General features: G+C 38.1%; 1 protein-coding gene across 1 annotated transcript in view; it reads left to right on the forward strand.

Moving 5' to 3' along the window:
* The first annotated feature begins 230 nt into the window (after positions 1 to 230).
* The window catches only part of PKP4 (plakophilin 4), a 176,314-nt gene continuing 149,957 nt past the window's right edge, over positions 231 to 26,587 (forward strand). Inside the window, 1 exon segment of the mRNA XM_047772669.1 lies at positions 231 to 367. Coding sequence (XP_047628625.1) covers positions 236 to 367 — 132 coding nt within the window. The 5' untranslated portion in view covers positions 231 to 235.

Genomic DNA, 26,587 nt, shown 5'->3' on the forward strand with positions numbered 1-26,587 from the left:
TAAATGTTTTCTCAGTATTCATTATTGTTGTTCTTATTTACTGTTATTTTTTAGTATTTAGTAGTACTAGTTATACTCTGGCCCTGGATGTTGCCTTTTAGAAATCAGATAGCCATATCTAGTTGTGTAGAAGTCTGTAGTAGTTGAACCATCTGCCAGTGCCCAGCCCCTGCCTGTTCCTGCACTGGAGCCTCTGAGAACGTGTTAACCCTTTGCCTGCTTGGTTGCAGGAGGAATGCCAGCTCCTGAGCAGGCCTCATTGGTGGAGGAGGGGCAACCACAGACCCGCCAGGAAGCTGCCTCCACTGGCCCAGGCATGGAACCTGAGACCACAGCCACCACCATTCTAGCTTCCGTGAAGGAGCAGGTACCTCCTCTTACTCTAGAATTTGCCGTTAATGATTTCTTCAATGCCTTTAAAAATTAATCTTTAGATGTGTTTTCAATTTGTCTAATGTCCTTGACGCCTTCACGTTTTCTAATTATAAGGTGTTTACATCCCTGAGTACATTGGGATGACTGGCAGGTAGAGCTGTTCCCGGTGCCAGTCAGAATCGGAACATGCAGGATACTTGTGCGTCTGCAAGTAAGGACAATATCGATGGTGATCGGTGTCTCTGTCTTGCCCACCTTGCAGAGTGTGTGCATGCACGCAAAGCTTCATAAAGCCTATTTCACACTGCTGACTCTGTCAAGACTCTGGCAACTTGAGGCCTGTGACATCCTTAGATCTGTTGAACGTTTTAACATAGGTGTTACATAGGGTTGTCTCTGTGATTTTTGGGTAAAAGACTCTTTGTTGTGTTTGTCTGAATCAGAGTATACTCATTTTGTGAGCTAATGTTCTAAAACTTGTCACACTGTGCCAGTTTGCTTAAATGTCATGTTTATGTTGATTTTTTTTTTAAAGCACTTAATACTATTTATCCTTCAAACCCAAGCAGCCTTCTAAATTAGATTTTTATCTGGTGGGCTTAGAGAAATTGAAACTCCTGAATTTAATTGCTTACGATTTAAAAGCTTAATAAGCTGAATATAAATGTAAAGCTCCAGGGTGAGTCCTTTTCTGCCCCCTTCTTCAAAATACAAACAAACAAACAAAGGCTGTGCCCTCTGTGAGGGTTATTTTGTCAGAGATAATTTAGTAGTACAATTCTCTTTTTAAATCTTATTATTAAATCACTGGGTTTTTTTTTTTTTCCCCTCATTAGATACAAGCTTAGATATTGTATGTAGGCTGGAATATTCTTTGAAAAATCAGCATTAGCAGCCCAAACAATTAATGATGACAAAGAGCAAAGGAATGTTGAATACTTCATTATTTTACTGCTTGCTATCATTTCAACCTGGGTATGTGCTCTAGAACTAGGAGATGTGTCTGCCATTAGAGCCGTATTTTCAAGAATAAAATGATTTTACAACTTTTTCTAGTAGCACAACATCAAAGTATTTTCCATTCCTTGCTGAAATTTGAAGTTTTTAAACATTTCACAAACTAAGAATTTGAGAAGACACAAGAAATTATAGTCAAAAGTGTTTTCATTTTCTGCCAAACTATAGATTGTCTAAGCTTCTATCACCTTTGTGGAGGAAAAAAGGCATTCATAGTTGTCCAGATTTAACCCAAGGAGCTGTAAAATGAGAAGATTCTGATTTATTTGGGGCTCTTGGCATACACTGCATTTGGTGAAACATGGCAGTAAATTTATCAAAATGCCCAGAACTAACTTAAGACCAAAAACTGTTCAGTAAGCATGGCAACTAGAACTCTTGTGTTTGTACCAGATAACCCTGTGTGTTGAAGAAAATTGGAAATCTATCATGACTTTTGCCCTATAATTCCTTGATGGCCTCAGAAGACTTAAAAATTTTATCTCTTAGCAACAAATGGTATTCTGAATGGATGTTTTGTGGGAGAAAGCAAAAGGGATTCTGGTTTCTTGAGGTAACCATAAAAATATAGATAACTTGTTAACTTATTCAAATTATTATGCTTCCCACTTTAGTTAGTTACTGGAAAGATATACTCTACTCCTTGCTTCTACTCCTGTTCTAAGAATTTGGGCCCATTGATAGACATTTATAATTTTCGTTCTTAATTTCCTTTAAGATTGTCAATGCATAGTACTCACCATTTCAATCGTTCAACCCAATACACCGTATCTATCTCTTGTTCCAAAATGCTCGCCTGATTTTAAATAGCTAATACTAGTTCCCATAGGATTTTCGTGGTACCAGGCGGGCAAGATACTCTAATTTCTCTTTAGCTGAAATAAAAATTTCTTAGACTTCCCTGAAATATGTCATTTGCTTTTGTCTGCCAAATGAGACAGAGCACAGAAAAGTTAGATGGGAATAAGAAAGCTAATTACTATTTCCTTTATGTATTTGATTTTAAGATATTAATCAGCAAATGACTTTCTTGATTATGTTAGATTCAAATGGAATAGTTAATTTTAGATTATGTCCTTGATCATGTTTTGTATCAAAAGAGCAATATTCTCTAATGGGATATATAATCATAGAAAAAAATAACTTCCCTTTCATAGCCATGGAGTGGCTATAGCTCCACTGATCTCAAACATACCTTGTTTGGTGGCAGCTGTGTCTCAGAAAGGATATTTCACTAGGGTACAGAAGAAAGAGACTGGGGAAATGGGTAGGTTCCCATCATGGTTCCACAACTTACTGTGTGATTTGGGGAAGATTATTAACCTCTCTGTGCCTCAGTTTCTCATCCATAAAATGAGGATAATTACAGTTATTGAAGACATTACATTAACCTATGTAAAATTTTTACAACACTGCCTGGCACTTAGTAAATGCCCATGTTTTGTAAAAGCTAATAGTACTAATATCATCATCTCCATATAAGAAGAAAATGCCCTCCTTAAGAGGAGCTGGTGGTTCTACTTTTAAATATACGTATCAGGATTGATTGACTTCTTTTGGAACACTGATATGAAGACAAAAATACTTTGTGACTATTGAGCCATGTTTATGTTTTGACAGTATTTCTTTTTTTTTTGTCTTTTTGTCTTTTCTAGGGCTGCTCCCGTGGCATATGGAGGTTCCCAGGCTAGGGGTCGAATTGGAGCTGTAGCCACCAGCCTGCGCCAGAGCCACAGCAACGTGGGATCCGAGCCTCGTCTGCGACCTACACCACACTCATGGCAACGCTGGATCTGTAACCCACAGAGCAAGGCCAGGGATCAAACCCACAACCTCATGGTTCCTAGTCGGATTTGTTAACCACTGAGCCACGACGGGAACTCTAGTATTTACTTTTTCATGGCATTAAGCTTTTAAAACTTCACTGTGGTGGTCTCACCAATTAAAATAGCTTTATGTACATACTATGAGAATAGAACGTGTGAAAAAAAAATTTATTAACATGCTGATGTTGTACAACCTCAAACATAATGTCAAAGCACTTGCTAGAATTGGAAAGTAACATTTTTCAACATGCACCTGAATTTTGAGAGGAAGAGTCTTATAAATTATATCCAAGTCACTAAAATACCTCACATGAACTCCCCAGGGCAATTCATGGTGAGTAGTAGAGAAGGAAATTACACACGACCAGTAGCGGTCTTATTAACAAATCATTAGTCTGTTAATATCTGGAATTGGATTTAAGGTGTCATAAAAACAATGAAATCTTCCTCTCCTGGGCCACTCTTGCCCAAAGTGCCAGACGCTGTTCCTTATTCCTTGACAGAACGCTAAGATTCATATTCTTTCTCTTATGAAGCGATGACCTTTCACATTAATGTTAGTCACATAGATGTACGCGTGTGCTTTTATAGAAAAAGTCCTTGCTCTTTTGCAGATAGAAAGAAGGAGGCTACTTCAGTTCAAGTGCTACCTCTTTCATGAAGCTCTGTTCACCCCAGCCTGAATCTTCTTAGCACTTTATACCATGGCTCTGATTCTTTATCACATGCTCCTTTGAGTGATCTCATAAGGGTAGAGCCATGTTTTATATGTTGCTTCACCCACATGTTACAGGCCACTCATCTCCTGGACTCCTGAATATATTAGAGCTGCAATGAATTGTTGTTTGAGAAGGGAGTGGATAAATAATGCTGACTATCATGTTACTTTGTTACCAACTGGCTCTTTTGTGAGAATAACGGGATCTGTAGCCGCATTCATAGAAACATTACTAAGCAAGAGCGTCTCACAGACAATTGATGATTGTCTTTAAGATAATTTGAATTGTACCATATCCATGTTTTTCTAGAAATTAACTCTGACCTCTGCATAGAGAAACTAAAATTTTGTTTCATGTAGCTGATCAAATAATGACATAGGTGCTATAAGTTTCATCTTCCACCTATCCAACTTAGCTGAAAATTAAGTGTAGGGAATGAAAGGATGTCCTTATCTTGGTGATGTCACAAAATATTTACCAGGGTCATGTATACCAGGTAATTGCGAAAGAAATATCTTTCAGCTAAGGATCATGCTTTAAGGGAAATAAAAAGTCAGCCCATGAGAATAAAAAAGTACTGTGATCCTTGGACTGAAGTCTGAAATTACAGGAAGTATCAGTTGATCTTAAGCCAACAGTTGGCTGTTGGCTGTAATCAGGATCATCATTTGGCAGTTTCTACTGTTCAACTCAACTCCTGAAGAGAATCCAGGAGTTCAAAATGAATAGAGATATTGGCAACAAATTTTTTTGTATCCTGACTAGTTTTCAGGCAAACTTGAGAACGATTGAGCACCTAACGTAGTATCTTATATGTAGTGAGGTAAAAATGTGTGGCCAAATGCAGTGCCCCCACAGAGTCTTGCCTCCTCCCATGAAATCCTTAGATAAAGTGATTGATTCGTTCTTGAAATGGACAGCATGCCTTTGGATGCAGAGGAATTGGATGTGATAAGACATTAACTCATCCAGAAATTCGCTGCCTCCCCCTGCACTTTAGATGCATCAGCATGCTAATTTCACAGGTTTGGGGAAGCAGTGAGCCAAGGGCCAGGAGCAGGCTGTTATCAACTGGGAGAGTGTATTGTAGTTTTATAACTGATAGAATGTCATCCTGGATTGTAGAAACACTCATTAAAGGACCATATGGCCAGTGGTGGTAGGGTTAAGTATTTTCCATAGCTATATGTAAGGTGCAAGTTGATTTGCATTGTGTAAAATCTCACATGTAATATTTATTACACTCTTTCATCTTCTGTCATAAAGTTTCTTGAATAATTGAGATCGCCATTTGAACTTGGCCTTACTTCCTAGGTGTTCTAACTTCCATTGTTCTCCCACAAACCACACTTTTATTTTTGGTCTATGATTTAAGAAGTTTGGTATACAGATTTAAGGTTGAGGTCAATCCAGATAGCACAAAACGGTAAGCAAAGAATAGATTTGGTAAAACATGCTAATTTTATGTGTACTCCTCTTAACTCTGGTGAAATCCTAAATTAGATACTGTGTGTACTTCTTTTGTTATCTTTGATGAGTGAAAATTGCAATGTTCTTCACTTGTGAGGCTTTCAAAGAGAATACCACCTCTCAAGATAATATTTTCTGACTTTGAGAAAATTACAGTTCTAACTTCAGTGTGTCCATATTAATTTAAGTGATATTTAAGAATCAAAGAGTGAAATGAGAGTCATTAGAGGTCCTTAATTTTTAAAGATAAAATAAGGAAATTTAGAGCCCAACTGTGGCCTATTGATATTAGTTCATTTTTGCATAGATTTGTTAGCTTCAGTAATTACACACCCTTTCCTGTATGGCAGAATGCCCAGATCTGAATGAATTCCACTACAATTATTTACTTTATTTCTCTGAAATTGAAACATCTCAACTGTTGTATACCTGCCTTTGCAACTTCCTTTTATTTTGCCCCTAGGTTTATTTACAGTGAAATAGTTCTCTCTGACACACCTCAATCACATGCAGAAGACAGAATTTTTACTTCAGCTGTAAACAAGCATAGTTTGTAGCTTAGCTATATTTTAGGTATTGTAACTTCACATTTTTCCTTTTAGTAATTTAGTAATTTTTCCTATTGGTAACTGAGTTGCCCTGGCAATTGTAATTTCTGTGCAATGCATAGGGAAGTCTTCTATGCCTGAACTTTGTCATCAAACACAAGGTAAGATTGGGTCTTTGCTTAGTGACTTCTGTGAGATCATCAAATTTTACCGCTTTACTTCTTGAATAGTATAGAAATAAGGTTCAGAATGAGGTCAAGTGGTAGAACTCTTGTAACACAATTTGGCCTGGATTTAAGAATTTTGAACCCTGATGTTTGGTTCTCACGAGGTCAGTCCTCTTAAGTTGCATGTGACATGGTCAGAATTTAACTTTTCTCTTCCTTGTGTTAAAGATGTAGGGTCTCCTCCACCTCAAGTATCTCTGTGGTTAAACAATGCAGAAAAGAATAGCCAGTGGGTTTATTCAGTATTTGAGTGTACAGAAATATTTGTCCTTAGATTGCCAAGTTAGCTAACAACAAGCATATACATTTTTACATCTGATAGTCTCATGAAAGATCAGCTGGACTGTGAGCAAAGTTCCCCAATCTTATGTGTCCCAGGCACACATTTTGAATAACTGAGCTTTTGTTCTGTTTGATCCCATTAGAGATATCTTTTTAGATGTATTGACCCTCTAGGTGGTTTGTTTGTATTTTGTTTTGGTTGATGAGCTCTTAAATTCCAGGAATTTGAACAGATTCTGTCTGGCTCTTCACACATAGCTGGATCACACTTGTAGACATGGAATACATGGTAGGTGCCTGCAAATTTTTATTGAGTTAATGAACTGAGAATGTAAAAATGCTCACTAAATCACTGTAGTTAGCTTATGCTTGCTTTTAACTAGATAAAAAAAATATTGATTGAAAGCCTACGTGAGCAAAGGCTCTGTCCAGGAAGGAGTGGGGAGGGATGGTAGGGAGACTTATAAAAATGGTCTGTTTCATACAGTTTCAATCCTCAGAAGAATGCAGAGGGTAAAAATATACAAACCATACTGTGTGGTAATTGGCACATAATGAATATTCATTAATTGGAACCACAATATCCAAGAATATGTGTACATTTGTCCCCTTTTTTTAGTTAATCAGGCAATAGATTTATTGTGTTATTTCAGTACTATGTGAAGTTGTTAACTTGGGCAGTAATAACTTTAATTTTTACCACTAAAATTGCTTTACCTTTGGTTTACATTTGAAAGTAATAGAATATTTTTCCTTTATTGACACATAAAGTCAATCCTGACTTTGCATATTTAAAATGACAATTTCCTTTTCAGTTGAATAACTCAGTTCACAATTCCTGTTCAGAGTTAAATTATGAATTATGAAATAATTCTTCCCTTGTACATGCAAACTATATGCTATTAAATAGAAATGAGTGACTGCTGAGTTGGTGAGATTAAATGTGTGACAGGATCATTTAGTGATGAATCTGTGCACTGAATGATCATTTTCTTTTTAGAATCACTTTTAGAGAGAAAAATACTTCAGAAACATAACTTTCCCCTCAGGTATAATGCTAAAGTTACTCCATAGCAATTGCAAAATAATATCTCCTCGTGTTTGTGTTCTAAATTTCTAAGTTCCTATTTTTGTTACCTTTGCAGAAAGGGGTCCATACAGTCTTATTGTGTCTGCTTTTATTTTATGCATGTATTGTTTTCAAAGTGATCAGATCTGCTTCAATCTCAAAGTAAATTTAGGTTTTGATTATTTCATTTTAGACATTCCTAAGAAAATTCATTTAAAGTGGAAAGTTCTTTTCCAATAATTCAAACACAAATTCTGTATCTTAATTATAGAATCCTAAGAGTTTTTATGCACTGAAACCTTAATAGTAGAGGGGTTGAAAATAATAGAGACACTCTGCAAGGAAATTGAGAGAAGACATTATTGAAACATGAAGATAAATGCATGTTATAAGTTAAATTCTGTATAATTCATATTTCAGATATGAAAATGTCATCATAAATTAAAAGGTTTTTTTTGGTTTTGGGTTTTTTTTTTTTTTTTTGGAAAGGGAATCTCTTGGCTCTTGAAAAAAATTAATTTCCATTTAAAAATTAGAGTTCCAGTGAGTTCCCACTCAGTGGGTTACGAATCTGACTGCAGTAGCTCAGGTCACGGCAGAGGTATAGGTTTGATTCCTGGCCTGGTGCAGTGGATTAAAGGATCTGGTGTGGTCACAGCTATGGCCACAAACTAAATAAAGAAATAAAAATAGGAGTTCTAGGCATTTCAAGTGTATGGACTGTTTAATTTCGGGTTTGTCTTGTTTTGTTTGGGTTTTTGGTTTTTGTTTTCACCGCAGTCGATGGCTTATGAAAGTTCCTCAGCCAGGGATTGAATCTGAACCACAGCTGTGACCTACGCCACAGGTCCAGGCAAGGGGACAAACCTGCACCATCACAAAGACAAGACCAGATCCTTAACCTACTGCACCACAGCAGGAACTGCCTAATTTGTATTTTAATTTGTAGACTTTTACCTATGAAAATTCCTTTTTTGTGTCAAATTTACATGACATCAGAAAAGTATTCATCATGAGGTATCCTCTATCCTTATAGACATACATCTGATTTATAAATTTTCCTAAAATCATTCCTAAAGCCTAAATCAAGATAAAAGTTCTTAGCCACTGCATGTGGCCTTCTAATAAGCTATTCTGGAGGAATCAATTCTTACTATTTGCTCAGTATTCATCATTTTTGCATTCTATTAATCCTTTAGAAATCCCTTTCCATCAAAAGTTGACATAAACCATCATTTCTCGCCTTTGCAAAATATTTTCAAAAATTATTTTTAGTAATAAAAGAGTAAACCTGTCTGGCCTGAATTTAGAATAAATTGACACCTCCTTTTTTTACTCAGGGCCATAGCTAGGTCATATTTCTTGCTTGAAAGCAACAGTTGTTAGAAGGGGACAGATTTACTGGAGTTGTCTTGTTTCTTAATAAGGTGAATTGTGTGTTTTTTCTATAATATAAGCAGGTTACAGCAGGATCTAGATTTTTCTTTTAGTTAGCAAAGAATAATGAAAAAGCGATTTGTTTTTTTGCTGTTGTTGTTTTGGTGGGGATTATGAGGGGGGCCGCAGGTACAGCATATGGAGGTTCCCAGGCTAGGGGTTAAATCAGAGCCACAGCTGTCAGCCTACACCACAGCCATAGCAACATCAGATCAGAGGCACGTCTGTGACCTAGAAAAATGTAAATTCTTATTAAATTATGTTATGAAAAAATATATCTTGATTGGGAGTTCCTGTTGTGATGCAGTGGAAATGAATCCAACAGGTATCCACAAGGATGCAGGTTCGATCCTTGGCCTCGCTTAGTGGGTCATCAGTCTGACGTTGCCGTGAGCTGTGCTGTAGGTCACAGACTTAGCTCGGATACCCTGTTGCTGTGGCTGTGGCATAGGCCGGCAGCTGTAGCTCTGATTTGACTCCTAGCCTGGGAACTTCCATATGCCGTGGATGTGGCCCTAACAGGAAGGAAGGAAGGAGGGAAAAAATATATCTTGATAATTGGTGCTGTTGGCATTATCTTAGAAGATTTGATGGTCTGTAGGTAAGAATATGAAATCTATATTTGTATAGCTATGGATACTAAACAGAATGCTGTTTCACATGGTTTGATCTGCGCTACATAATAAAGAAAGCATTTTATTCATGCACAAATTTTATTTGGTTGAATTTCTTTTTTTAAGTTTTTTAACCCTTGATAAAAACTCCTTTTGATTTTCCATTAAAAACCGTTGAAGACACTCACTGTGTTATCAGAGTTGGAGAGGAGTTCTGCTCTAAGGCCAGTAGAACAGGATTGAGAAGAATGGTCAGTGGATCATCTGTGCCAGGTCTGCAGTTGTGAGAACGAAGGCCTGATTTTGGTTTATTGGGTGTGCTGGCTTTTTGATACAACCAGATGGCTGTCTCTACTATTACAGGAAACAAATGGATAATTTTAGAAAAGATTTTATTATGGTCAGTAAGATAAAAGAATTGTGAACTCTATGGAATAGAATCCCTTAGGAGACTGTAACCTTTATTATTATTATGTGCCAGGCATTGTGCTAAGTACTTTATGTGGAGGATCTCCTATATTACTTATTACAACTTTATGAGTTAATGTTATGAAAATCTGTCAGGTTTTTTGGCCAAGGAATATGTGATCCAAATTTCTTTGTTCCCGCAGAATTTGTGCATATTCCTGCCTTAATAGACTTGGTGGGAAAATATATAGTCTTGAGCTGTATAAGTAAATTGTTTCAGTAAATCATTTTTAATCCTTAAATTACCCAGGGTGTTTTCTTTGCTTATATCTAAAAACTTTGAATTATGTAGTTAGCAAGTATTATTACTCCTATTTACAGATGGGAAAACTGAAACTCAGAGAAGTTTAATAACTTGTCCAAACTTACACAGTTAATAAATAGAGAATCTAGGATTCACATTTAGGCAGTTATAGTCTAGAAATGTATACTGAACAGTTAAAATCTATAGTGGAGTCAGTAAAGAGAAAAATGGATACAGAAGAAAATTGAAACAGTGGTGTTAAGATTATTTGAGAAGTTATCTTGGAATATGGAGGAAAAGAACAAAAAGATTATGATAGCTATCACTAGACCTGAAGGCCATAGAAAATCTAACATAAGCCTTGTGAATGTTCCTGAGAAAGATTTTAGAATAACTAGGACAGAAGCAATACTTAAATATAATTTTAAAACAGGTTTTCTAAGCAGAAAATAAAGCCCCAAGTGTGCAGATTTGAAGGAGTCCCCACATTCCAGGCATCACCTATGGAGAAGAGATCTGTCTAGGAATAATTTTGACAACATTTTATATTTACAGAGATAAAGGGGAAAAAACTCTACAAGAATCTAGATAAAAGACATAGTTTATCTGTAAGAGATAAAATCACACTGACATATAGTTTTGATATAGAGCAGAGGGTATAGAATCTAGAGGGAAAAAAACATCTTGTCATCCAGGAGTTTTGTAGCCTCCTCACTAAGTAGTCTTCATTGTTTGAAGAATGGGAAAGATGCTCTCAGACATTCAAGGACTCGTGAAATGTTTTCACTCTTGTACACAAGTACCTTTTTTGATTGTTGAAGATGTGTCCCCTTCAGTGAAATAGTCAGATTTAAGATTCAATAATGAGAAATGATATAAAATAACTAGTGTGTCATCTCTTACTCAAGTAAGATTCCAGACCAGGAATCAAGGGTTATTATGTGCTTTCAATTCTTACGGTACTTCTTTGCATTCCTGCTTCTTAATGTCCCCATGCTACATAGTCCTTCATGTTGTTCAGATGGGTATATTACTCGCTTTTGTGCCTATCCCTATGTGCCTTGGTACTGTTCTGATTCACTCTTGATAACAGTAGGTAAACTGTTTACATGTTTTAAATACTCCACAAAGAGAAAGCCCAGTCTGTGCATTTCTTTTAGGCATTTAGTAGCATTTTTCATTGTTCCAGGACTTAGATGTATTGCAACCTATGAACTTATATTGAATGTTTTGAGTTGAGGTTTTTGGCTTATTGAATTTGCCAAGACAAAACAAGAAAAAGAAAAAAAGAAATCTTCAGTTTGAGCTGGGAACAAATTCCTATACATGTTTTTTTTAATCTTTCTTTGATCTTCAGATATTTTAATTGTTAATCTTTAAAAAACAGTGTTTGTAACATCATCTTAGTTATGTTAAGATATATATTCACTTAGAAAAAGTTGTGAAATTCCCAAAGGTGTACTGGACTATGAAGAATAAGACTATGTCCTAGCACAGCGCAAGATAAGCATCAGGAGTTTAGCTGGTACCTATTGAATGAGTGAATAAAATGAATACAGTCTGTGCAGAGTAATTACAAGTAAATAAGGAAAAACTGTAACTACCTAGTAAAAGGGAGGTATTTGACATTAACAGACAATTAGCAAAATAAGGAATATAAATAACTAATGTACATGTGAAATAATTTTACCTTATTAGTAATTGCAGAAAAACAAATTAAAATAAGGAGAATATATCTGCCTATCATATTGGCAACAGATTAAGACAGAGATTACAACAGTGTGAATGTAGGGATGTTAGCAATTTCATGCAGCACTTGTGAGAATAAATTGGTGCCATTTTGGAAACACTTCAAGATGTGTATAATAAAGGTCTTAAAATGTTTATATCTTTGGCACAGTAATTCCAATTCTGAGAATCTCGTCTAAGGAAATATTGAATGTTAATGCAAAGATATTAGTCCAAGTGATATTTGTAAAAAATCTAGGAGTTCCCATCATGGTGCAGCAGAAATGAATCCGTCTAGGAACCATGAGGTTGCGGGTTTGATCCCAGGCCTCACTCAGTAGGTTAACGATCCGGCATTGCCGTGAGCTGTGGTATAGGTTGCAGGCACGGCTCAGATCTTGCATTGCTGCGACTATGGTGTAGACCGGCAGCTACAGCTCTGAATTGATCCCTACCCTGGGAAACCTACATATGCCATTTTTTTTTTGACAAAAGACAAAAATAAATAAATAAATATATAAAAAAACTAAAAATTGTCCTCTCTGAGTAGAATGATTACATAATAGTACATGAATATGGTGGGTTTTATATCACCATTAAAAAACACATTTTAAAAGAATTTTTAGTGACAGGAAAAATTCACATATGAAAAAATAAGGCATCTAACCATATGTATAAAAATTTGCCATAGAAATACACAATATACATGTATTTATGTATATATGCATATATATACACATGTATATATACCTGTATATGCATAGATATACATACATTTTTATATATGCACACATACACACTCATTAATAAAACAAGAGACACATCTAAATGTCGAGTAAGTATCTTCAGGCTTTTTTTTTTTTTGTCTTTTTGTCTTTTTGTTATTTCTTGGGCCGCTCCCTCGGCATATGGAGGTTCCCAGGCTAGGGGTCTAATCGGAGCTGTAGCCGCCAGCCTACGCCAGAGCCGCAGCAACGCGGGATCCGAGCCGCGTCTGCAACCTACACCACAGCTCACGGCAACGCCGGATCCTTAACCCACTGAGCAAGGGCAGGGTCCGAACCCGCAACCTCATGGTTCCTAGTCGGATTCGTTAACCACTCACTGCGCCACAACGGGAACTCCCTTCAGGCTTTTCTTTTTGCATTTTCCAAATTTTTTAGAAGTCAGGTAATGCTTAATAATAATTCTAAAGCCATAAAATAGTATGACTGAATCTTTTTGAAGTTTTCAAAAAGATAATATTAAAAAGTTACCATATGGCATTCCCGTCGTGGCTCAGTGGTTAACAAATCCAACTAGGAACCAAGAGGTTGTGGGTTCGATCCCTGGTCTTGCTTAGTGTGTTAAGGATCTGGCGCTACCATGAGCTATGGTGTAGGTCGCAGACATGGATTGGATCTGGTGTTGTGGCTGAGGCATAGGCTGGTGACTACAGCTCCAATTAGACCCCTAGCCTGGGAACCTCCATATGCCATGTGTGCAACCCTAGAAAAGGCAAAAAGACTAACTAACTAACTAACTAACTAACTAAATAAATAAATAAATAATAAAAAGTTACCATAGACTAATATTGACAGAGAAGGAAAGACGTGTATATAGGTTACAAGATATGGACAAAGCATAGTTTGAATGGAAAGTTTAGCATGACTTCGATGGCAGTCTTCTGATGCGGAGGGTATCATGGCACAGTGGTAAAGAGTGGGCGCTCCCATGACTACCCCTGGCCAGGCCATGTTACTGAGTGGGCTACTTTAGGCAGAGGCTCCTGGGTCCTCATTTGTAAAGTGAGAATAATGCTTTCAATCCAAACTAAAATGGTAAGTACTCAGTAAATGTTCACTGCAGTTGTCCTTGAGATGGTATGTAGAAAGATTGTAGAAGCAGCATGTTCTAGTCCAGGGCCACTTAGGAGGGACGTGCATCAAAATGGAAGAATACTCAAAGGTAAGGGCCCAGGCTAACACTTACCCATGGAAGGGGTTCCAGCCAGAGAACCAGACAGAGGTTATATATCTTGGGGCTCTTAGGGCATCATGCTCATGAAGCTGATGGGAGGAATCAGCATCTGTCTGGAGCCATGGAAATATGGGATGTGTCAATCTTAAAGTTATTCTGCAAATCCAGGTTTTTCAACTGTCTTTACAGAGTAGATTGAGTAATCTCATTGAGAGATTTCTCAGATAGATCTTTACTAGTTTCCTTGTAGGGAATGTTTACAAAGTATCATTAAGTAAGAAAAGGAAGATGTGGAGAAGTATACAAAATATCCATTTATTGGACTGCCCCACTCCAGGATATAAAGTCCAGGGATGCTTTTTGCTATATTCCAGAGCTTAGAATAGTGTCTGTACAAATCAGCTCGCAGAACTTGTTGAGTATATTTTTGTTGAAAATGTGTGTTCAGGAAAATAGGGAATAAAACAAACATACTAGTGCACACTAAACTCATATTGATTACCTAGGAGAGGTGAGGGAGGAAATAAGCCCAAAGCCCTTCCTCCAAAAACAGTAGGAGGAGAAATAGAGTAAAAAAAAATTAAAGTTTCCTCATGACACATATATGAAAGTTTATACTGGTCATTTTTCATTGCCATTAGAAAAATCAATTCTGCCCAAAAGTAGAAGTCCTGAGAGATTTATTTAAAAAACGAATGTCTGTTTCTGAAGTGAAATGGTAGTCCTCACATCTGGGCCAGGACCACACCACACTTGGGCTTCCTCTGCCTGTGCCGACATCAGCCTCTCCAGCCCTACAGCCTAGTGACAGCAGACAGACTACTTCTCAAAATGAAGTCGCTCATTTAGGAGTGGGGAGCAAGGCATCTGTACTGACATGATTATATTTTCTAGCTTTTAAATGCTTCTAGCAATATTTCATATTTTGTTGAAAATGTAGCCTTACTGAGTCAAGTCTAAGCCTGAAGAAATACTGGTGCTTTTACAAAGAAGTTGAGAGTTTGTCACTGCTATGATGGCACATACCTCTAATCTATTCTTGCCTTCTGTAACCTGGATGCAATCCAAATCCAATTGTAACCACTCTGACTGATTTATTTGAACTGGCAGAGCTCACACCAGTAGACTCTAAATGTACCCTTATGATATATTCCTGTACAGAAGAAGGTAAATGTAGTAATTAGGACTATCTTATTTTATGACTAGAACTATGCAAAAAATATGGAGCCATTTCCAATACAATTCTTTTGTCTGGAAAATAACACCCTAGCTTCAAAGTCCTTTATCCCAGGCAGACTAGAAAGCACAACAAAATAAAGTAGATTGGTCACAAAATATTGCAAAGCACAAGATCCAGCTTGCTGTTCTGTAGCATTTTGACTGCCCTAAATAGCTTTTTATTTTATTTATTTTTTTTAGGGCTGCTCCTGCAGTATATGGAGGATCTCAGGCTAGGGGTCAAATCAGAGCTACAGCTGCTGGCCTACACCACAGCCACAGCAACGCAGGATCTGAGCTGCATCTGCGACCTACACCACAGCTCATGGCAGCACTGGATCCTTAACCCACTGAGCAAAGCCAGGGATGGAACCCGCAACCTCATGATTCCTAGTCAAATTCATTTCCACTGTGCCACGACGGGAACTCCCTAAATAGCTTTTTAAACACCTTGAGAGAACCATGTTCCACAGTACAGGTTTTGATTCCCGTAGCAGATTAGTACTGACAAGTTGGAGGGTTGAGCACCCTGACAGCTGAGAAAAATGTCAAATGTCCAGCTGAGGTGGGGGTGGGGCAATTGACAAGAAGAACTGAGCCAAAAAAGCACAACTAAGGAGGGGCCTGATGGGTAGGCCAGTCAGAATCAGTCCATCCACCAGCCCGTCCCTGGGACCCTCTAGAAGAGGCACACAGAGCCCCGGGGGCTTCACTTTGTCCTGAGGACATCACTATACCATAGTGAGTATTTTTAATTGTTAGCCTTGTTATATAGTAATATAGTAATAACCTGATAATCCTGACTCATCCATGAACTCCTACAGAATTTTGTTGTACTCTTGTGAAAGAATTCGGTAGTTGCTCAATATAATGGGGAGAATTCAGACAGTGATGTCAAGCTGACCTGGATTCAAATCCAGGCTCTCACATGTAGCATTAACTCTTGGGCAAGCCCCTTAAGCTCTCCTACCCTGTTTCCTCTGTAAAATTATAACAATACCCAGTTTCTAGGGTATAGGTCATATATTTAAAATGCTAATAAAGTGCTTGGTACTTAATAGGTAGTCAATCCCCTATTCAGAAGAAGAGCTGCCTCAGGTTTTCATGAATATTGAAGTTTTCTGTCTCTGAGGTTTTAGTGATAAAGCTGGTATTCAGATCTAATCACCCCTGAAATTGCTATAGCAAAATGAAGCCACCCACCCAGTGTGGAGTATTGTTTACTCTGTTGCTCTTTGTTTCCTATAGAGCATTAACTTTATTTTTCATCTTCATCTGCCTGAAATCTTTAATTCCCAGTCTTTCCATTTTGTTTGGTGAATTGAGAAAATCCCACACCACCACCTCCTGCCCCTTTTTCTTGTTAAAGCCTGCCCTAGAACTCTTACTTACCTGAAATGCATTTGAACCTTCTGCAGTCCAAAATAACAGGATGTAATTATTCTAAAAGAGCTCTCCACTGGATCTGAGAAGCCATTGTTTTGAGAATGTGAGCTGTGGCTGGTGGAAGTGGCAAGTTCAAACTCACAGTGCAGGACAGTGTGCTGAAGCAGCCCGGTGGGCTCACGTACTGCAACCTCACATGGAGGTGGGTAGTGCTCTGTTTTGAACCCCAGCCCCTTAAAGGAGATTTCCAAACCATCGTAATTGCAAAGAAACCACTCATTTCCTTAAATAAGTTTATGAAAATGAATTATTTCTTGGAAGATTTTAATATTTTCAGTTTTAAATATTAAGCCCCACATGTTCCATAGTATATTGTGTTCAGTAAGCCCTTATTTATCTATAAGACATGTCTAGAATTTCTATCAAACAAATGGCAGAGAAGAGACAAGATATAGTACAAATAAAATGAATACCAAACTCTGATAGGAAATAGCAATCCCTGATTTGCTTTTCCAGGGGGTGTTAAGAAACAGTGCTCTGATGCTGTGGCAGTTCATGAGTATCTGTACACCAAGCACAAATTATTGGCAGTTCTTAGTTATTGGTAGCATTTACTAAGTACCAGTGTGCATGATACTGACTAAGCACTTTGTATCACCTCTTATAATCCTTATAGCAGTCCTAAAAGTCTGTCACCATTATTATCCCCACTGTACAGATGAAGCAGCTAAGGCTTTGAGAGTTTATGAAACTTATTCTACCAGAATGTAGACACTGTCCTCCATAGCAGAAGCTCTTGTGCCTAGAATGGGGCCTGCTGCAGAGGAGATACTCAACTTAGATGCCAAATTTACTCAAGTTCATACATCTGGTTAGAATTCAGGGATTGACAAGGAATTCCATTCCAAGGGACTGTCGGACCCTAAAGCCTATGGCTTAAATTTACTTATTTTCCTACCCCTCCCCTCCATCAATCAGCCCTGTGTTAGTTTCAGGGAAATAGAGGATGTGATCCTCACCCTCTAGATGCATAAGCCAACGAAGAAGCTTACAACCCAGTAAAAATGTTCCAAGTATACTTGCTAAGTTTCAGAGTAGGAGTTGAGGCAACTAGGCACTAAAACACCCAGTTCTGCCCTAAGTGTTTGTTAACTGGGCTTCAGGTTTAGCTGCTATGACAACAAGACATCAAAATATCATGACTTAAGAATTACCCAGTGGCCTAGTGGTCGATAATTCAGCATTGTCACTTCTGTGGCTCAGGTCGCTGCTGTGGTGCAGGTTCCATCCCTGACCCAGGAACGTCCACATGCCATGAGCACGGCCAACAAACCACCCCCCAAAAAAAACCCAAAAAAGATGTGGCTTAAACAAGATAGAAAATATGTTTCTCTCACCAGAGCTGCCAAGGCAGCTGTGCCATCTCTGGGTCTGAGGCAGCTCCCAGTTCTCACTCATTAGGTTCTGCCAGCTGCTAGGGGTAAAGAACCAGGATAACAGGCTCCTTCCTTTTGGAGGGTGTGGTCTGAAGAGGCTTGTTCCTCTCTGCATTAAACTGGGTCACATGGCCTCAGCAAACTACCCCAGAAGCTGGGAGTGCAGGCTCCAGCCAAGCAACCATAAGTTCATTTAAACTGATTATCACCAACCAGCTGTTTATGCCACAGTCCACTTGGGAAGGGTGTGGATGCCCTTGGCCCCTGGCCTTGTTGCTCCTCTGCATCTTTTCTACCTGCCTTACCATACTCTCCTTTTGACTAAAATGTTAGGTTGGGCTAAGCTATATTGGGTGTTCCCAGTGGTCCAAAAAGGCCTAAAATCAGAACCGTTACACTGATTTTTATCTTCTCTGTTTAACTTTTGTAATAAAGAGGTGTGGAGGGTAGACTAAAATTTGATTTCCTTGCATTAACAATAAGTTTCTAGGTTTTTTTTTTCTTTTTAGGGCCGCACCTGCAGCATATGAAAGTTCCCAGGCTAGGAGTTGAATCAGAGCTGCAGCTGCCAGCCTACACCACAGCCATGGCAACAGCAGATCTGAGCCACATCTGTGACCTAAACCACAACTTGTGGCAACACCAAATCCTTAACCCACCGAGCAAGGCCAGGGATCGAACCTGCATCCTCATGGACACTAGTCAGGTTCTTAACCTACTGAGCTTCATTTTTAAATGCTTCCAGCTTCTATTTTTAAATGCTTTTTAAAGTTTGTTTCCCCTTTAAGCCTAAATATTGCCAATTTTTGAAATCCCGTTAATACTACTTATATTAAAAAAAAAAAATCCTCATTGGGGAGTTCTCTGCTGGCCTAGTGGTTGAGGACCCAGCATTGTCACTGCTATGGCTCAGGTTCAATCCATGGCATAGGAACTTCTGCCTGCCACTGGAGCAGCCCCAAAAAATCCTCATTGAACTTTTCATGCTATTGCCACCTCGTGAAATAGTAATGGAAATTGCTAAATATGCCTACGGTGAATAATTAATGTCACTATGAGATCCTAAATGTTTCATTTCTATTTCTTTGCTTCTCCATTCCAGCATTTGGAAAAATTATACTACCCTAGGGTCTTAAATTTAATTGTATTTTTGTAGTATTATCAGGTTTCTCTCCAAAGTTACGTTTGTCAGCATTTTCCCTCCATTACCTGAAAACATTTTCCTTTACAGTTTATAATTGGAAATGAGTAAGTTTCAAAGTGTAATCTCAACAAAAACATTCCTCTTTGAGGAAAACAAAGGCAGTTTTCTAATTCAAACAGTGTGATTCATAAGAGTAGGAAAGTTATCTGTGCTTTTTTAACTTTTTATTCCCAGTACCCAGAACAGTGCCCAGCATGTGAGTACAGTACTCAGATATTTGTGGATTAAATCGTATTTCACTTTTTAAGTTTGAAATTCCCCCATTTTAATTTGTATGTTTAGACTAAAATAATGCAATATAACATACTTAAAATATTTTGAGGATAGCCACTACCCCCCAAATACTGAATATATTCACATGCCGCACATGCACACACACGTGCTTGCACACCTATATGAATGTATGTACGCATGCATTTGCTTGGAGGTCAGGCCACTGGCAATGTCAGCCCTTTGAACCAAACTGAAAATTACCATGAAAATGTCTTTAGGCCCTTACCCTCAACTTTATTCCCTCTAGTTTACAATATATACTTAGGTTATTTTGGTAGAATATGTTTTGAGTTTGCAAATTTAGCCAGGAAGCTGGGGGCAAAGCAAGGACCAGGATGAGTGGGCAGGAAAAAGAAAGGATGGAGATGGAAATTAGAAGAGGAGCTGTGACAGCAGCAGATGACATTCCTGCATCAAGGAAGGAAACTAAAGAACTGAAAAGCAGGCTCCAGGGTTAGTGATGCCTCCATGTGGTTGTGATTGTTCATGTTTCTTGTCAAATTATTATCAGTTCTTTAGAAGTATGTGTGTTCCATATATTCTATTTAACAAGTCAGGAGAAAGCATAATTCCTTAGGAATATCTGAAATCAGACAATAAATTGGCATTTGAAGAGTCAGCTTTGGATATCCAGAAATATTAATCCCGTGAAACAGCTCTTCACTCAAAGACGACAGAGAAAAGATAAATTATTGAATAGTACAAAGACTCCATCTAGCCGTTTTTTTTTTTTTTTTAGAAAGGAATGTATTAAAAGGTTATAACTAGGGAGAACAGCACTGAGTGATTAGACTAAGTTCTACCCACTAGTTATTCTTGCCAAAGAGCCCAGGTAGAATTTTGTTGACAGGATAATAATTAGTGTTGCCAAGCACTTGGGCCAGGTACTGTGCGGTTACTGATGAAATTCCCTATAGCTGTGTAATTTAGAAATTAGGAAAGTTACCTCACCATTTGAAATGTGAGGGAACTGAGGTGTAAATGAGTTAAGTTGCTGTTTGTGGTTCACAGGAATCATAAGCAATAAGCAGGAATCTACCCCATCCCCGATTCTGCCACCACTGGCAGAGCTTGTGCCCTTTCCAGTCTTCAGGAGAGCCAGGATTAGTTGAAGCAGAAGTACTTCCTAGTTGTGTGGCTCTAAGCTCTATGATGTGGTGTTTGCATGCCTCAGTCTCTCCGTTGGATGATGTGGGGGTAGAAGTAATTAGTTGACTCCCTATTGCAAAAGGCATTGTGAGGCTCATGAGAATAAAAGCACTTAGAAATCCTCTACTTTGTAAAAATTGATATGACATTGTTATGATAGTCTCATAATCAGCAAAATAAGGATAAAGTTATTTCCATTTAGGAAGTATCAAGTAGCATTGTGCATTAAGAAATAAGGACTAGGGTAATTTAAGCCTCAAATGTTTTCAAGCTAAGAAATCTGTATATCATTTTCCCTGCCATAAATACCGTATTGCACACCCCACCTCACTCCTCCTCCCTTCACCCCCCAGCTCAGTGGGAAAAGTCCTGGTTATATTGTGTTCCTTTCGTTCCATTGGTATGTAAACTGCATAAAGGGGACGGTGACAACAGTAATGAAGAATTTGTTTTGTTTGGTGACTCCTTTTGCACTGGGTATTGAACGTGGTCTTAATGGAATGTGCCACCAGAAGCCAGAAGGTCTCTATTCTCATTTAGTCCTCTGTTATCCATATACAGCTGGCTGTTGGATAAGTTCACATGCATCATCTCTCTGGACTTGAGGAGAGCACAGAACCATGTCAGGAGAGAGCCATCTTTACCTGAGGGTGCAGAAGGAGTAATAACCATGAGATGACATTTAAGGAAGCTGGAGCTCAATGAATGAACCCCCACGGACTCCTTCCCCCATCCTGCCCCAAGCCTTCTACCCTCAAAGGCCTCTCCTTCTTGGACCAGGATCTGGCTCTGTCCTCCCCACATGCATGTACCATGACATTAGTCCCCAGGAGACCCAACACTTGTAGTCTTGAGTCCAAAGCATGGCAGAGGCCTAACTTCCACATTTAGTTGGGAGCTACTGGGCACAGGACAGTTGAGCATTACTTCTGATGAGCTTTGTTGCCTCAGGAGGCCTTTCTTTGCTTCTCTTGGGGGTGCAGCTTCCTCACCAGGCGCCTAGCCTCCTTTCTCCTCCTTCCTCTGTATGCTTTAACTGCTGTTTCCTTTTCCTGCTTCCTCAGCTTTGTCCTTATTACTCTTCCTACAGTTGCACCAGCAGCACCAGTCTCCTGTTTATTCAAAGAAAGGGAGGTGGAGAAGAGTTTTAAAAATTTGAGGTACGAGTAAATCTGTTCTTTTAAGTTGCAAATTGCTGGAGGGCAAGTGTCCTTGTTATTCATTGCAAAGCAGTAATAAAACCTCATGAATTTAATGCTTTTTATAGTAGCAAAGCACAACTGTAGTAGGGTTTAAGCAGGTGCAGAAGATAGGATTTTCCTAATAATACCTGCATTCAGTTCATAATCTTCACACACTTAATTTAAAATTGCTTCCTGTAGTTATTTGTCATATCCATGAACAATTATAGCATATATATATATGTGTGTGTATATATATATATCTACATATTTACCACCTAGTGTCATGCTTATTTCAAATCTGGTACCATAGTTTTTCCTGTCTGTAAACTGGATAAAATTTCAGAAGTGCATTTTATGATTCAATTAGTTTAATGTTTATAAAAATTCTTTGAAGGTAAGATCTCTACATAAATGCCAAGAATTATGTTTGCTTTCTTTGTGTAAGTCCCAGGACTCAATTTCGCATGATCAATCAAAAAAAGTTTATATGTAATTCCTTTGATAGTATTTCAAAATTAGAAGCATGTTTTTGGTTGAGGTAGATCCTAGATTATTGATACTGGATTTAATCTTGGAAAAAACTGAATTGTAAACTCAGATTAAACTGATATCTCTTCAGTTGTATATACCTGGAATACCTTTTGACATCAAACTCTGCATTAGAGTATCAGGTTTCTTTTTAAATATATACTGAATTTATGTCACTATTCTGGGATTTATTTGAACTGAATTTTGTTTAAGTAGAGTAGTCTGTGTGATGTACTCTAAATAATAAATAAAATGAATAAGAAAAGAAAAAGATTTCAAATATCAGTCTTGAGATTCCCTTCCCCAAAGAACATGGCAAAGTTCTTTCTCCAACTTATTTTTTCATATAACTGGCGGGGGGAGGTTGTTCAAACATCATTTTTCTTCAGATCTTTGCTTCACTTTCCTTGAAAGATTGTGAAAACCATCTCTATTCCTGTATTCAGAGAAAGCTTCAAACAGAAAATGCTTATGTAAAAACGGTTAGATGGACAAAACAAAAGTTACTGCATGTTTAAAACCTGATGCTTTTGGAATGCTCCTTTTCTAAGTAATCACAAGATATTTGGGAGTTCATTTGACTTCACTATACAGGAAAGAAAGTGAAGCTTTTGTTGGGAGAGTAGCAGCATAGGGCATGAGCCAAAAAATGTTAGCAGTCAGCAGTCCAAGTAAGATGTTTAATTCAACTTAACCTTACTTTTGAGAAAAAGATTCCCTCTCAGGAAAGTTCAACTTGGTGGATAGAAGACAAGCATAAAAAACCAGCCAGGGGAGCACAGATTATGAATAAAAAGCAGTGAGGTATGCTTTATAGCTTGAGAAAAAAATAGGCCTGGAGTATATATGCACAAATGGCTGAAATATCAAAGTTCAGATGGTGAAAGGTAAGAAATGAGCTGAAATCACACAGCACAAGGCTTAGAGTAAGGCAAAGCTTTTGTTTTCGTTTTTGTTTTTTTTCTTAATGTTCATTCTGGGAGTTCCCTTGTGGCACAGTGGATTAAGAATCCAGTGTTGTCACTGCAGTGGCTCCGGTTGCTGCTGTGGCATGGGTTTGATCTCCAGCCCGGGATTTTCCCCATGCTGTGGGTGCAGCCCAAAAAAAAAAAAAAAAATGTTCATTCTGTCACTAGGTGGTTTTAGAAAAGGCACCTGGCTTCTTAGCATTCCAACTTCTGCACTGATAAGGTAGTCAGGGATGGTGTGGTAGCCTTTGGAGGCTGACCACCTTTTGGACTTTTGACTCATAAGTATGTATTAGTATTAAATCAGGGTAGTAATTTATATATGGCAAGTGTGGTTGAAGAATTTTATCAGGAGAACTACTTGTGAAATGCAAATTTGTATTCTTTTGCATGTTTTAAAAAGGAAAATTAGGCTAATAGAGGAAAGTAGAACTTGAAATACATCTAAATTTTAAATGGTATCTATAACATTACACTTATACCAAAATCAGCAGAGACATTATAAGAAAACTACAAACCATTATTTTTCATGAATATAAAAATCTTTAACAAAATGTTACTAAGTCCAATGCAACAATATATAAAAAGTTACCTCATCATGACCAGGTACGGTTTATTCCAAGAATGAAAGGTTGGCTTAGCATTTGAAAATTAAACAATGTAAATCATCATATTAATAGAAAATAGACAAAACCCACATCATCATCTCAGTGGATAAAAGCATTTGATAAAAATTCAGGGACCCGTTGTGGCACAGTAGAAATGAATCCAACTAGGAACCATGAGGTTGCGGGTTCGATTCCTGGCCTCACTCAGTGGGTTAAGGATCTGGCATTGCTGTGAGCTGTGGTGTAGGTCGCAGATGCAGCTCTGGTGTTCTGGCATTGCTGTGGCAACAGCTCCGTTTAGACCCCTAGCCTGGGAACCTCTATATGCTGCAGGTGCAGCCCTCAAAAGACAAAAAAAAAAAAAAATTTAGCGCCCATTCATGATGAAGTCTCTTAGCAGACTCAGATAGAGGGCATTTAAGAAAAACCTAAAACTAATGATGAAAAACTAAATACATTCCCTCTGAGATTTTATCCAGTGCAGTAAAGCAAGAAAGGGCACAAAAATTTGGAAAGAAAATTTGAAACTATCTTTTTACAAGATAGGACATGATTTTCTATGTAGAAAACTGTAGAACAGGAGTCAGCAAACTACAGCCAAATTTGGTCTATAACCTATTTTTATATGACCTGTGACTGTGACCTAAGATGGTTTTTATTGTTTTTATTTTTATTTCTTGCATGTTCAAGTGTAAGATGGATATAACTATGTTAAGAAACAGCTTGGTGATTTCTTATAAAGTTAATCGTACACTTACCTCATGACCCCAGAATTCTGGGTATAACCTAGGAATGAATGAAATAAATGCGACTGCTCAAAAACTGGTATAAAAGTGTTTATAGCACCATTATTTACAGTGACCCCCAAATTAACAATGGCTTAGTTATCTATCAGTAGGTAGATGAATAAACAAATTATATTATGTTCATACTGCTCAACAACAAAAAAACCACTGATACACACAATATGGATAAATCTCAAAAATGAGCTGAGTTAAAGACGTCAGCCACAAAAGAGTTCATATTACACTGTTCCATTTATGTAAAATTTTAGAACAGGCAAAATTCACCTACAACAGCAGAAGGCAAAACTCAAGGTTGTCCAGGGGGAGGGGCAGTACTGAAAAGGAGTTCAGGCAGTTTTGGGAGGGTGACAAATATCCTAAATCTGATTGGCGTTGTGGTTCATGTTGTGTGTGTTTAGTAAAATCCATCAAATTCTGCATGACTAAAATGGGTTTGTTCTATCTCAAAGGTGACTAAAAAATATTATGTGTTTTTAAAAATCCTAATATGACTTGGCATAAATTAGACTCTGAGCTTCAGCAGAGTACAGGCTCTTTGGTAGTGACTTTATCTCCAGCATTTAGCTCAGTACTGGGCGCCCAATAAATATTTTTGAGCAAATGCCTTGAGAGCAACAAAGAAACAAAGGTGACCTAGCAGACTGGGAGTAGAGGAACGAAGCTCCTGGAGTTCTGTCAGTAAGGCTCGGGCCAGAGTTCAAGTCTGTGCCGAGGCCAGGTGAAGCTGATGTATATAAAATTTTTGTTTTAGACTTGTTCATCCTAACATTTATTTTTCTGTTGAAGAGGAAGGTGTACAATGTAATCCGCCTTGGCTGGAATTACAGGTAAAGTCTTGTGCATGGCAGACAGGGATTCAGACGATTAACTGTCTGTGGAGCACTTTTTATAGGAAGCTAATTTATTGAAATAACGTAAGGAGTCTGTGTTGGTGGTTTTAATAAAATTAAGCTTGACTCGTCTATTTGAGGACCAGGATTATGGAAATAACATCGTATGCTGCAGGAGTATTTTAAGGTTGAAACAGTAATGTTCCTGTTTACTTATGAAGAAGCAGAATTGGTGGATAAGTAAAACTTTAACCCTGCGGAAAAAATTTAATATTTGTATCTGGCTTCTCCTTGTCAACGCTGAAGAAATTGCTTTAGGTTTTACAACTCCCTAAATGTTAAGTTTCCAGTATTACCAGAGGGTCCTTTTACAGAGGAGGATCATGTTTTATTTCACATCTGTATTCTGCCTTTTAGTCCTTTAAAGTTTTATGGCAGTGTATTTCAGAATTTGGGGAAAAAGTGTTAGCGGCCTTGTGGCTCCATCCCAGTAGGGGATGAATGGTTTTGTTATGTACCCCCCCCCCAGTCCTGCAGATTTTGACTTCTTTTGCCACCCTTTGCTGTTCAGCACTCCGGGACTGCTGGATCTGCAAGTAGTTAGGTGCATTCACGCCTCCAAAGTCGATCCACATCTCATCCCTGTTTCCTTTAACCTTATTAAGTCATTGATCCATTTTTGCCTTATTGTGAAGCATTTGGCTTTGTGGGCTTGTTTGGATCAAGAGATCATGGTTGATCCAGGGCATGCATCGTTGTGTTCTTCCTTCCATTGTGTTCTTGTAACTGGACATGGATGTGTCCTTGAAGAGAGAAGAAAGTTGACCCCCACCTACAGGATGTTCACAGTTAATTGGTACTTAATTGATACACACCAGCCTTGGTATTTTAGCAGATGGGACTATTTTGTTCTGGTAGAGGGTCCTATGGGATTGGTTCAGCCTTCCTCTGGCAGCCCTACTCTCAGGTAGTGAGAAAAAAAAAGGGCGGGGGGAAGCCAGTGTTTCTTGGGAG

This window comes from Phacochoerus africanus, chromosome 3 (genome assembly GCF_016906955.1).
Source record: "Phacochoerus africanus isolate WHEZ1 chromosome 3, ROS_Pafr_v1, whole genome shotgun sequence".
Lineage (NCBI taxonomy): Eukaryota > Metazoa > Chordata > Mammalia > Artiodactyla > Suidae > Phacochoerus > Phacochoerus africanus.